Below are 13,042 nucleotides of genomic sequence, written 5' to 3' on the forward strand. Positions count from 1 at the left end.
TTTGCAGGATTATCCTACTTTCAAGCAATGTGGTTATTGGTATAGTGAGAAAACGTCACTGACAGTGATTGTATAGGTCTGCACTGAAGTTACATTTTTGACATTGTAGGGATTGAGAACTAAAGACAGAAATGGGATTTTCTTTTTCTCATTGTGTCTCCAAACTGAAGAAAACAATCTTTAATATCAGCCAGTAATGATATACAATTTTGCAGAAAATCATAACACATCCATATACATTAAAATGTATTAATCTTTTATTATAAGGTACACAGCAAAAGTAGGTAGTTGGAACTTGAATAACGTAAGCTTATGAGCAACTGGAGAAACGAGAGACACTCAAGACTCTGTATTCCAAGACTCTGCTACTAATCCAACACTTGAATATTATAAACCAATTCTTTACTCGTCTTCAGAGTCACAATTATTCAAAGCTGGTGCATGAAGGCTGATGAGCTGGGCTGACTCTCAGTAAGTGCAGACAAATGGCAACTGCTTGTTGCATTTGTGAGTGAACCACTGGCCAGCTGAAAGGAAAATTAGAGAGTTTGGGTTAAGATTAGAAGATGACAAAAAGGAACAGATACAGTAACAAATGCAGGATTTTACAATACTTTATTACAAAGCATAACATGTAGTCTATAACCACATTGCATCGTAGAGATTCATAGTAGCTGGTTACACAAAGCGCTCAATGATGACTAGAACAAATATTCATTGGGCGGCTAGGTCTTCAACTAAGTTACTGATCCAGTATGCAAAATGTCAAACTGACCAAAATTTGTGTTTCCCAAAAAATAAGTCACTTGAATCTAACAGGAAAATGTGTTTGAAACCCTTAAGGGCAGAATTTCCATAGTTACATAACAATGACAGTAGGACCATGTTCACAAGTTGCAAAATTGCTGAAGATGTGGTATGGACTCCTCTCCACTAACCCGCAGCAATTTACAATGCAAAATGTGAGGATGAGGTTTCCAAAATCAGTAGCAGCAAAAATCCAAATACAAAATGAGTATGTGGTAGGTTTTCAAGTCTGCAGAATACTTAATATATTGCAGAAAATCAGATTTTTACAAAGGATTTTGAAATTTATTAACCAATACTGAACTTTCACATTAATTTTACCTGATAATAAAGTACAGGGAAAATGTACCCTTCAAATAAGTGTATTTTGGTAGCTTCACAAACAGATGGAGGCAATAGTGTAAAAATACTGCATATGTTGTGACAAAGTCACTGGCAAAAGGCTGGAGGGGAGGTATGCTTCACTGAGGCTATTAGCTTCAGTGATTTGAAACACAGAAGTTTTGCTTCAGCACACTAAGTGTTGTGAGGGGTTAAGCAGCCATTTTAAGGGTTGGGTTTTTGAGAACAACCGTAGAGCGGGTGGGAGGTTGTTCTCCATATCTCCACCCCTGGCCCTCCTGCCTTAGTCCCTTCTTCCTCTCCACTTTCTAGCCCACATGTCCTGCTCCCCTCTGTGTCCCCATCACAGCTCTCAGCCCAACAGCCACCGTGATACCAGACCCCTCTCCCACACATCTCTCTTTCTCCTTGCCCTCAGCCCCTGCTCGCTGCTGCTGTCCTTTTCAGCCCTTCAGCTTCTTACCTATAGGCCTGTAGCCTCTCGGTTTGTCGCAACTCCTCTGTCCCATTCGTTCTCAGCGTGCTCTCTGACTGCAGCATCCCCTCAGTCCCCTTGTGCTCACCTTGAGTACTCACCTCAAGTGCTCTCTCTCGTGTCACTTTCATCTCCTTTCCTCACAGCCTCACCAAGTGCCAAGCAGCCGAGAATGCGCCTCACCATCAAGACAGCTACTGGGCTAAGTATTGCACTATTATAAACCCCTTTATATTGCTGTAGGGACAGCAAGTAATGACCATTTTGACTCCATGGGTCTTTTCCAGAAACAAGCAGCAGTGGATGTTGCTGAGTGAAAATTTCAAACTGCTATTGAAGTGACCAGTACACTGTAGTGACCAATACGTTGTGCCCAGATCGTGCTTCTGGAGACATGCACCAGTAAATTAGGCAAGCTCTCATCGCTACAGGAATGCCAAACATGTGGACCCTAAATGTCGTTTAGGCTCATTGTGGGGCTCAGAAGGGAGGGAGGCATTTGGATTTGGGAGCACAAAATTTTCTGAATTTCTTTTGGGGTGCAAGGGCCATTTCACTTTTCCAATGCCTTTCTGCTACCAGTAACTTGGAAGTCCCTTATATTTTTAACAGATAACGGACCTGAGTGGGGACTAGCTTTTTTTGAGGACTGAGTTGAAGCTTTTATTGGGAAAATTTTACATAACATTTATCCGGCGCTCTAGGCTGAGCACTTACATCTGGGTTTCCATCTAAATTTCCAAGTGATGTAATTCAGATGAAACCCCTGCGGGATCCGTTCACTATAATGAGGCAGCAGAGTTACTCTGGACTCCGTCTGGCCTCTGTTTAGCGGTGTCTTTTTTTTCAGAAGTGCACAAAATTGTGGCCAATCGCACTTTTATGCACGCCTAAAAAAACTGACACCGTGGGATCACAGGCCAGATGGCATCCACAGTGCCTATATCTGCCTCATTACAGGGAATCTTCCGTCATGGGTTCCGTCTCAATCACGTATTTCTGAGATTTACAAAGAAACCCCGGTGTAAGTGCTCAGCGCAGAGCACAGGATAAATGTGAGCAGAGCCTTACTGCTATCTTTGGGAGACATAATAAATAAATCAGCAGCAGGTGAAGAATTGGTTTTATTTATTTTTTACTCGTTCCTCGTGTGGTATAACTGATAAGATGACTTTATTCTTCGGGTCGGTGCGATTACAGCTATACCAGATTCATATCAGGTTTTTATGATTGACAGCTGTCACACACTAAAAAATGCTTCTTTTTGGAAAATCTAGTTTTTGCATCGCCATATTTTGAGAGCTATCTTTTTTCCATATTTCGGCCGACAGAGTCATGTGAGCGTTTGTTTTTTGCGGGACGAGTTGACATTTTTATTAGTACCATTTTTGGGTATGTGACATTTTTTGATCGCTTTCTATTCCTTTTTTGTGAGGTAAAATGAACAAAAGTCAAACAATTCAGGAATTGTTTTTTGAGTTTTTTTTATATGCCATTCTGCGTGTAGTAAAATTGATAATGCAGCATTATTCTTTGGGTCAGTACGTTTTCAACGATACTACACTTATATCTTTTTTTATGTTTTGGCGCTTTTACACAATAAAACTATTTTATAGAAAAAATAATTTTTTTGCATCGCTTTATTGTGAGAGCTATAACTTTTTTATTTTTCGGCTGATGGAGCTGTATGGCGGCTTTTTTTGCGGAACAAGATGACGTTTTCAGCGGTACCATTTTCATTTCCATATGGATTTTTGATCGCATTTTATTCCACTTTTTGTTTGGCGATATGATGAAAAAGCATAGTTTTTTGCTCCTTTTTTTACTTTTTTTTTTTACGGTGTGCACAGAAGGAGTTAATTAGTGTGACAGTTTTATAGATCAGGTTGTTTCGGACGCGGCGATACCAAATATATGTACTTTTTTTTGTTTTTGCATAAATGTACTGATTTATTAGTTTAATATTTTATTTATTTATTTTTATTTATTTTGTGATTTTTTTAAACAGTTTGAAAACATTTTTTAGACTTTTTTTACATTTTTACTTAGTCCCTGTATGGGACATTAATTTTTATTTTTCAAATCACTGTTCTCAGGCAATGCAATAGACATGTATTGCATTGCATGAGAGCTCTGCTGACAGTGTAAAACTGTCATTATCTCCTGCTAGACTCAGCTGCAAGCTGAGCCTAGCAGGACACCGTACATGGCAGACCCGGAGGCGGTCATGCGTCCGGTCATGTGACGCCAGGTCCTCTCAGACATCAGGGGGGCCGTCAGAGAGGTAAGTGGATGACCCCCTCTCCTCTCACTATCTTCTAAATGCCGCGATCGCTATAGATCGCGGCATCTAGAAGATAGAAAAGGGTTAACATCATTGGGACCTGATCCAATCAGGTCCCAATGATTTCCCCTCTCATAGCTGTTGCTCTGCACCACACCTGCAGCGCTTGCAGGACCCTGAGGGTCCTGAGGAGCGCTGCCGGACCACCGACGACCACAGAGACCAGGCAGCGCCGACGTTTATATACAGTGGGCGGTCGGGAAGTGGTTAAACAGAGATTCCATACCACTATTAGAAATCTACTCCAACAGTCCTTGTAAGGGCTCATTCTGAAGAAAATATTAATCCTGCTGATAGCACTAGTTAGGGAGAGTTTGTGGAGACTTTGTATAGTTCAGAAGAAGGTCATGAGACGTGATCAAATACTATAGTATTAATCCTGATTTTTTTTGCAAGTTGCAGAAGATTATACTCAATTTAAAGTCTGCTACTTGTGTGTCCAAAATATATTTACACTTGTTCGCTGAAAAATAGCATCAGTATTCCATCACTGGGCAAAAGAATTGGTCATCAGGCGTGATAAAATACTGCGGTATCAATCCAGATTTTTTTTTGCAAGCTGCAAAAGGTTATACTTAGTGATGAGCGAACATGCTTGCCACTGCTCGGTACTCGCCTGAGCATCACTGTCCTCGACAAACTCGGCGAGTATTTCCGGATTGTTCGGTCGAGAATTCAGGTCCCCTCCTTGCATGTTTGGCGCTCTCTAGAGAGCCAATGAACATGCAGGGATTGCCTGCCATGCACTGTAATGCCGTAGCCATGATGGTTGTGGGCATTACAGTGATGGGCTGGCCGCACAGCATCATCAGGTTTATATTAGACCTGGCGCCGCTATGCTCATCACAGTCTACCTCGGAATCAGGCAGAGTAGGGAGAGATGCTCTGAGCTAGGGAGAGATTTGCTTGTTTAATAGTTAGTATAGATATTGAACTACATATATATATATCCAACTGAACTAACAGTCCTTCTGAGGACTAATCCAGCTGCATATATTCAGTGGTGATAGCAGGAGTTAGGCAGGCAGGCAGGGTATGTGGCAGACTGCAGTGCATATAGTGCAAAGGGTCCATTGAACGTCCTGTTAGTATAGGTATTCCACAACATATTCAGTACAGACCAAAAGTTTGGACACACCTTCTCATTTAAAGATTTTTCTGTATTTTCATGACTATGAAAATTGTACATTCACACTGAAGGCATCAAAACTATGAATTAACACATGTGGAATTATATACTTAACAAAAAAGTGTGAAACAACTGAAAATATGTCTTATATTCTAGGTTCTTCAAAGTAGCCACCTTTTGCTTTGATGACTGCTTTGCACACTCTTGGCATTCTCTTGATGAACTTCAAGAGGTATTCACTGGAAATGGTCCTCAAACAATCTTGAAGGAGTTCCCAGAGATGCTTAGCACTTGTTGGCCCTTTTGCCTTCACTCTGCGGTCCAGCTCACCCCAAACCATCTCGATTGGGTCTGGTGACTGTGGAGGCCAGGTCATCTGGCGTAGCACCCCATCACTTTCCCTCTTGGTCAAATAGCCCTTACACAGCCTGGAGGTGTGTTTGGGGTCATTGTCCTGTTGAAAAATAAATGATGGTCCAACTAAACGCAAACCGGATGGAACAGCATGCAGCTGCAAGATGCTGTGGTAGCCATGCTGGTTCAGTATGCCTTCAATTTTGAATAAATCCCCAACAGTGTCACCAGCAAAGCACCCCCACACCATCACACCTCCTCCTCCATGCTTCACGGTGGGAACCAGGCATGTAGAGTCCATCTGTTCACCTTTTCTGCGTCGCACAAAGAAACGGTGGTTGGAACCAAAGATCTCAAATTTGGACTCATCAGATCAAAGCACAGATTTCCACTGGTATAATATCCATTCCTTGTGTTCTTTAGCCCAAACAAGTCTCTTCTGCTTGTTGCCTGTCCTTAGCAGTGGTTTCCTGGCAGTTATTTTACCATGAAGGCCTGCTGCACAATGTCTCCTCTTAACAGTTGTTGTAGAGATGTGTCTGCTGCTAGAACTCTGTGTGGCATTGACCTGGTCTCTAATGTGAGCTGCTGTTAACCTGCGATTTCTGAGGCTGGTGACTCGGATAAACTTATCCTCAGAAGCAGAGGTGACTCTTGGTCTTCCTTTCCTGGGGCAGTCCTCATGTGAGCCAGTTTCTTTGTAGCTCTTGATGGTTTTTGCAACTGCATTTGGGGACACTTTCAAAGTTTTCCCAATTTTTCGCACTGACTGACCTTCATTTCTTAAAGTAATGATGGCAACTCGTTTTTCTTTACTTAGCTGCTTTTTTCTTTCCATAATACAAATTCTAACAGTCTATTCAGTAGGACTATCAGCTGTGTATCCACCAGACTTCTGCACAACACAACTGATGGTCCCAACCCCATTTATAAGGCAAGAAATCCCACTTATTAAACCTGACAGGGCACACCTGTGAAGTGAAAACCATTTCCGGTGACTACCTCTTGAAGCTCATCAAGAGAATGCCAAGAGTGTGCAAAGCAGTCATCAAAGCAAAAGGTGGCTACTTTGAAGAACCTAGAATACAAGACATATTTTCAGTTGTTTCACACTTTTTTGTTAAGTATATAATTCCACATGTGTTAATTCATAGTTTTGATGCCTTCAGTGTGAATGTACAATTTTCATACTCAGGAAAATGCAGAAAAATCTTTAAATGAGAAGGTGTGTCCAAACTTTTGGTCTGTACTGTGTATATATATATATATATATATATGTATATATATATATATATATATATATCCATCTGAACTAACAGTCCTTCTGAGGGCTAATCTAGCTGCATGTAATCAGTGCTAGGCAGGAGTTAGGCAGTCAGGCAGTGTATGTGGCAGACTGCAGTGCATATAGCGCAACAGGGTCCATTGAATGTCCTGTCTGCTGCTCCTGTAATAATTACAGATATTTGTACACATAGCCCCAGATATCAGGGGCCAGGGCAACATTTTTTTTTATCTTAATCCTGGCTATTTGCTTAAAAAGCAATCCAGAGTACACCATTTTTCTGCTCCATTTGCTTGTTCTCACTGCAGAATAAAGTCAGATCTGTTCTATATTTCAGCGATAAAAATCCAGAAATTTGAACTGAACATGGAAAATATTGGCCTCCTTTTCCATTCTTTTGCAGTGTGTCTGTCAAACTATTCACATTACGTGTCTGTAAAGAATAGTATTCAAAAATTACAGGCCTGCTATTTAAAACTGTGTTTCTCTGTCAGATATATCACCTATAAGACTGTGTGCAAAATCAGAAATTTCTTCCATTTTCATTCCGTTGCAGTGTGTCAGTCAACCTATTTACACTAGGTGTGTGTGAAGAATAGTATTAGTAAATTACAGGCCTGCTATTTAAAACCTTGGTTCTCTGTCAGACATATCACCTATAAGAGTGTTCCAAATCAGCCATTTCTTCCATTTTTATTTTGTTGCTGTGTGTCGGTGAAGCTATTCACACTAGGTCTCTGTGTAGAATAATATTAGTAAATTACAGGCCTGCTGTTTAAAACCGTGGTTCTCTGTCAGACGTATCACATATAACTGCAGTTCAAATCCAGCCATTTGTAGTGAATGTGGAAAATATTGTCTTCCATTTATAGATTGTAGCAGTGTAGCAGTGTGTCAGTGTACACCATTTTACAGCTCCATTTGCTTGTTCGCAGAATACAGCCAGATTTTTTTGTTTTATTCACATTACTGTATTGTGGAAGCAGAGGAACTTTTTTCAATGATCAGATGCACGTGATCCATATGACTGCCGTAATAATGCAGAAATTTTGTGGAGCATGCCAAATATTCCACTCCTTTTAAAGTCAGCCACCTGTGTTTTGTTGAACCAATTGACACTTGGTCGCTGACAAATACCATACTATGAGGCAACTGCCTGAAACCGTGGCCATCAGACGTTATCCCATATGACTGCCCTAATAATCCAGCAATTATTGTGAGCGTATCAAATATTACACTCCATTTAAAGTATTGCAGTTGAGGGTTCAAATCTATTCTCAGTTGGCCGCTGACAAATAGCATATCTGTGAACAATGTTGTCAGAATATTACGCCACTTTTGCAGACTGACAAAAAAAACATACAATAAGCAAGCTAAAATAGAAGAAATGTTAAGAAACATTCTTTCCCGGGTAATGACATATATAAGGCCAAAGAAATAAAAAAAAAAAAAGTTATGGACCTTGGAAGACATTTATGCGACCAGAATGAACACTAATGTGTAGTTGGTGATGATACCACCTAGCAGCAGCACCTGTTCCTATTGTAAATGCTTTATCGATAAGGAATAGAATAGATTTAAAAAATTTTTGGGCAGCATCAGCAGCACGCAGTATAAGGTAATAATACCTGGCTGGATCGGTGTAATTACGCTATCCATACTGCCATACCTCACCCGTAAAAGAATTTCAGATAAGACAGTTAATATTATAGAGCATAGAATCTATTTGAATTGTCCTTCCTATTATTAAGGAGTGTGTCTCCTATACTGTTATTGCATATGCAACAATTTCAAGGGGGTAAAAAAAAATAAAATAAAATAAAAGCACAGTTTTTCTTTAGTATAAAAACCAGACTCACCAATGTAAACTCAATGTAATCTCATTGTTCAGCTCCTGCACCTCCTCCTCCAGTTTGGCCTCCATCTCCAAAATGACCACGTCACTCACAAGCTGGAAGCACTGCAGCACTGATTTGGCCAAGCGGCAACAGGCTGTGCTGAAGATAATATGCTTAATGCTTGGGTGACAAACTGTCGACCACTGCAGAGTTGTTGAAAGCTGTAACACAGCAGCCTGATTGTTAGCTCTCATGCTGAACATACAGCCAGGCATGGTCGTGTGTGATAATGGGCGGAACCTGGTGACGGAGAAATGACAGCCGGAGTAGATACGGTTTCCCTTTATACCAGTCCTTTCACTGAGCTAAAGAATATGGCTGTGGTGAAATACAACTCTCACCGAGAAGCAGTGTCAATGAAAAACATTGGGCCCACCATAAGATTTGATTTTGAGGGCTCACCTTTCTCCCCCGCTCAAGAGTCCCATAGCAGCTGCAAAGTTTGCACTATCATGAACTCTCCTGATGGAGAAGCCAGGGCCCACCTGAAGATTCTCTGGTGAGCCAGTAAAACCCTGCAGAGAAGCAGCCCTGGCTAAGAAAAGTGTGTGGGAAGGTTCCTGGACACTCTGTGGACACTCTATGGCTGCTTTTTATTTACTGTGGACTGACTCCAGCAATTTATAAGATTGCAATCTATGATCCCTTCACTGGCTCCCCATTGGCCAGAGACTTCAGTTCAAAACCGTAACCATGACATGCAAAGCCATCCATAACCTGTCTGCTCCATATATCTGTGACCTAGTCTCCTGGTATATACCAGTACGTAACCTCCGATCCTCACAAGATCTCCTTCTCTACTCCTGCCTTCTCTCCTCCTCCCACAATCGCATACAAGATTTTTCCTGTGCATCCCTTCTACTCTTGAACTGTGTACCCCAACATATCAGACTCTCGCCTATTGTTGAAACCTTTAAAAGGAAGCTGAAGACCCACCTCTTCCGACAAGCCTACAACCTGCAGTAACCCTCGCTCCACTATACTGCTGCACGACCAGCTGTACTCTCACCTACTGTATCCTCACCCATCCATTATAGACTGTTTGTGCGCCCTCACGGGCAGGGTCCTCTCTGCTCTTGAACCAGTCAGTGACTTCTTTTCACATGTAAAGCACAATGGAATAAATGGCGCTATAATAATGAATAATAATAATAATTATACTACTTGTACTCTGGGTTAATTGATGGAACTTTCCTGGTGACTGCCCCTAAATTGATGTGTTTTGGCAGCTTTTGGTCCTGTTTGAAGGTGTTGTGTATATGTTTGGTCTTGGCACCCATTGAATCCAATGGCGCTTGGCAATGTTCGGCGAATAGTCGACAATTACATTGGCAAATATTGCAAAAACTGCGATTATAATCCAAAACGAATATTGAAATATTTGCTCGTCTCTATTCAGAAGCACCCTTTAAAAAATTATGTGGGTGTTGCATCACGGTCTCCCTGGTGATATTGTGGTGGAGGAGGAGGAGAAGGAGGAGGGTGACATAAAATAGAACAATTCCTGAAGGGTATACCCATGTCTGGATGTGAAGGGGTGCATGGGAATAGACCCCCCAAAAAATAACCACTGAATTGGAGTTTATGTTTGACGCCATCATCTGGTGGTGTTGAGAAGTCTGGCCCAATTCAGCCCTTGTTCATTTTTATAAGAGTCAGCCTGTCAGCATTTTCAACTGACAGGAGGAAGCGCCTATCAGTTTTATCAGTTATAATGCCCCCAGCGGCACTAAAAACTATCTCTGACAAAACGCTAGCGGTAAGGACCTCCAAGGCGTAGAAAGACAGTTCATGCCACGTGTCCAGCTTTAATCTTCCAAAACTTTTCCCCCCTTATCAGAGTACCCCGTGTATCAGGGCCTGGGCGCTGGGAGGGTCTGAGAAAACTGTCCCAGACCTTTGACATCGTTCTCCTGCATCTGCCACATCTGGTTTGTGTCTTCCTCACTTGTACTCCTTGGTTGTCTAATGAACTGTCTGACTGTGACCTCTGCCGCCAGCATTGTCAGATGGGAATTTTTATTTTGTTATAATTCTTCAACAAGAGCCTGAACTTAATATCTCCCAAAATGAACTCCTTCGGTTTCCTCCCTCTACTAACCTACCTATACCTGACTTTGCAATTTCCTTTAGGTGCTGCCACCATAACTCCCACTTGGCACGCCTGCTATCTTGGAGTCGTATTTGACACACAACTTTCCTTTATTCAACTTGGAAAATCACTCACTTGCTCATATCACCTGCACCTTAAAAACTTCTCCAGAAGTCGACCTTTTCTCACCTTTGATACTGCAAAAACTCTTACTGTCACTCTTATTCACTAGTTCAACTCTCTTCTAATCGGTCTCCCTCTAAACAAACTGTCTCCTCTCCAATCCCTTCTGAATGCAGCAACCAGGGTCGTGTTTCTATCAAGCCGCTTCACAGACACCTCTACCCTGTGCCAGTCACTGCACGGGTTAGGTTAAACAATCACTACAGAATACAATACAAACGCATCTCTCTCACCCACCAAGCTGTCCACAGTTCTGCACCGGCCAATATCTCTTTTTCCTCATTTGTGTGTATCACCCCTCCTGCGCCTTCCATTCTGCAACTGATCTAAGACAGACATCCTCCTTAATCAGAACCTCACACCTCCGTATCCAAGAATTCTCTCATGCCGTGCCGTTTTCTGTAATGCCCAAAATGAGTACTACGCGATGGTCACGGTAAAGGCAGGGGAACATAAAGTCAACCTTGTGCCAGACTGTCAACAGACAAAACTTCCCTGTTCTCACCAAGAGTATTACTGTCTATGTTCTCTTCCTCCTCCTCCTCATTATCACCCATTCCGCGCTGTGATGAGTCTGGGCTGGGTAGCATCACCCTGTACAGTTCCTTGCTCCGCCTGCAATGCCACCTCTATAATTGTGAGCAGCGAGTGTTTCAGTAGATAGAGAAGTGGGATGGTGATGCTAATTATGGCATCATCACCGCTCACCACCTTGGTGGCGTCCTCAAAGTTTTGGAGGATGGCACAGATGTCAAGCATCCATGCCCACTCATCAGCTCTTATGTGCGGAGGCTGAAATGAATGCCGACTGACGTGTTGAAGCTGGTACTCAACAACTGTTCTCTGCTGCTCAAAATCATTCCAAACATCTGTAACATTGATTTCCAATGAGTAGTAACATCGCACAGCCGGTGAGCTGGAAGCTGCAAACGCTGCTAAAGCCCTGCCAGGGCAGCGGAAGCCATAGCTGACTTTCTGAAATGGGCACACGCGGCATACTTTCACAAGCAGCTGTGGCAGATCCGTGTAGATTTTGAGAAACTGCAGAACCACTAAGTTGAGCACATGGGTCAGGCATGGTACATGTGTGAGGTTGCCTAGCTTCAGAGCTGACACCAGGTTTTCTGATGGAGCTTTCAACAACTCTGCAACGGTGTTTGGTTTGTCACCTAAGCATACAGTCCTGCTTATTGTTATTGCCACACACGAAGTTTAGGTAAATTATCTGGAATCTGTCCTGAAACAATGAATCAAGTGATGTAGATGGAAACTGAAGAGGAGGAGGAGGAGGTGGTGCAGGAGCTGTAGAATGTAGGGGTAACTCTGATTGACCCAGGGCCCGCAATCCTCTGTGTCAGAAGGACGTGTTCCGTCCCAGGGTCCCACTGGATCACGTCTTCCACAATATTAACCCAGTGGAATGTGTCAGTGAGATGAACCATCCCTGGCCACATTCACTTGTCCACGTGTTTGTGGTTAGGCGGTCCTTCCCACTTAAGTGTACTGGGGAGGGCACGGGTAATTTTCTGCGACTCACGCTTGTGGAACGTGGAGACGTTAGCGGGAGCAATAGTGGCTGCTGAGGTTGTGGAAAGTTTCTGCCTCCACGAGCTTAAAAGGCAACATTTCAAGTGCAAGCAGTCCAGAAATGTGACAGTTTAGGATTGCAGCCTGTGGGTGGGTGCGTGGTTGGCTGCATACTTGCGCTTGCATTCCAAGTAACACAAAGCTAAGGAGATAGATGATCCAACCATCATGAATAATTTGGTTGTTGTCTAGAAGACTGAGCCCAATATTAACCCAGTGACATGCGTCCGTGAGATGTACCGTCCCTGGCCACATTCACTTGTCCACGTGTTTGTAGTTAGGCGGTCCTTATCACTTAAGTGCACTGGAAAGGGCACGGGTAATGTTCTGGGACTCGCGCTTGTGGAAGGCGGAGACGATAACGGGAGAAATAATGATGGCTGGGTACAGAATATGGACACCGGGCCGCCGCCATGAGGATTTGAAAAGCTTCCGCCTCCACGAGCCTAAAAGGCAAAATTTCAAGTGCAAGCAGTCCAGAAGTATGGCAGTTTAGTATTGCGGCCTGTGGGTGGGTGGCTGGCTGCATACTTGCGCTTGCATTCC

At 42.7% G+C, this 13,042-nt stretch overlaps 1 protein-coding gene across 1 annotated transcript in view; it reads right to left on the bottom strand.

The window, feature by feature from the left end:
• Positions 1-262: 262 nt before the first annotated feature.
• The window catches only part of LOC141271147 (snaclec purpureotin subunit beta-like), a 135,486-nt gene continuing 122,706 nt past the window's right edge, over positions 263-13,042 (bottom strand). Inside the window, exon 5 of the mRNA XM_073681247.1 lies at positions 263-527. Within this exon, the coding sequence (XP_073537348.1) occupies positions 469-527 (59 nt within the window). The 3' untranslated portion in view covers positions 263-468. The remainder of the gene's footprint in view (positions 528-13,042) is intronic.

Source organism: Phyllobates terribilis, unplaced genomic scaffold (genome assembly GCF_046119375.1).
Source record: "Phyllobates terribilis strain yellow unplaced genomic scaffold, ASM4611937v1 Scaffold_5__5_contigs__length_657084704, whole genome shotgun sequence".
NCBI classification, from domain to species: Eukaryota; Metazoa; Chordata; class Amphibia; order Anura; family Dendrobatidae; genus Phyllobates; species Phyllobates terribilis.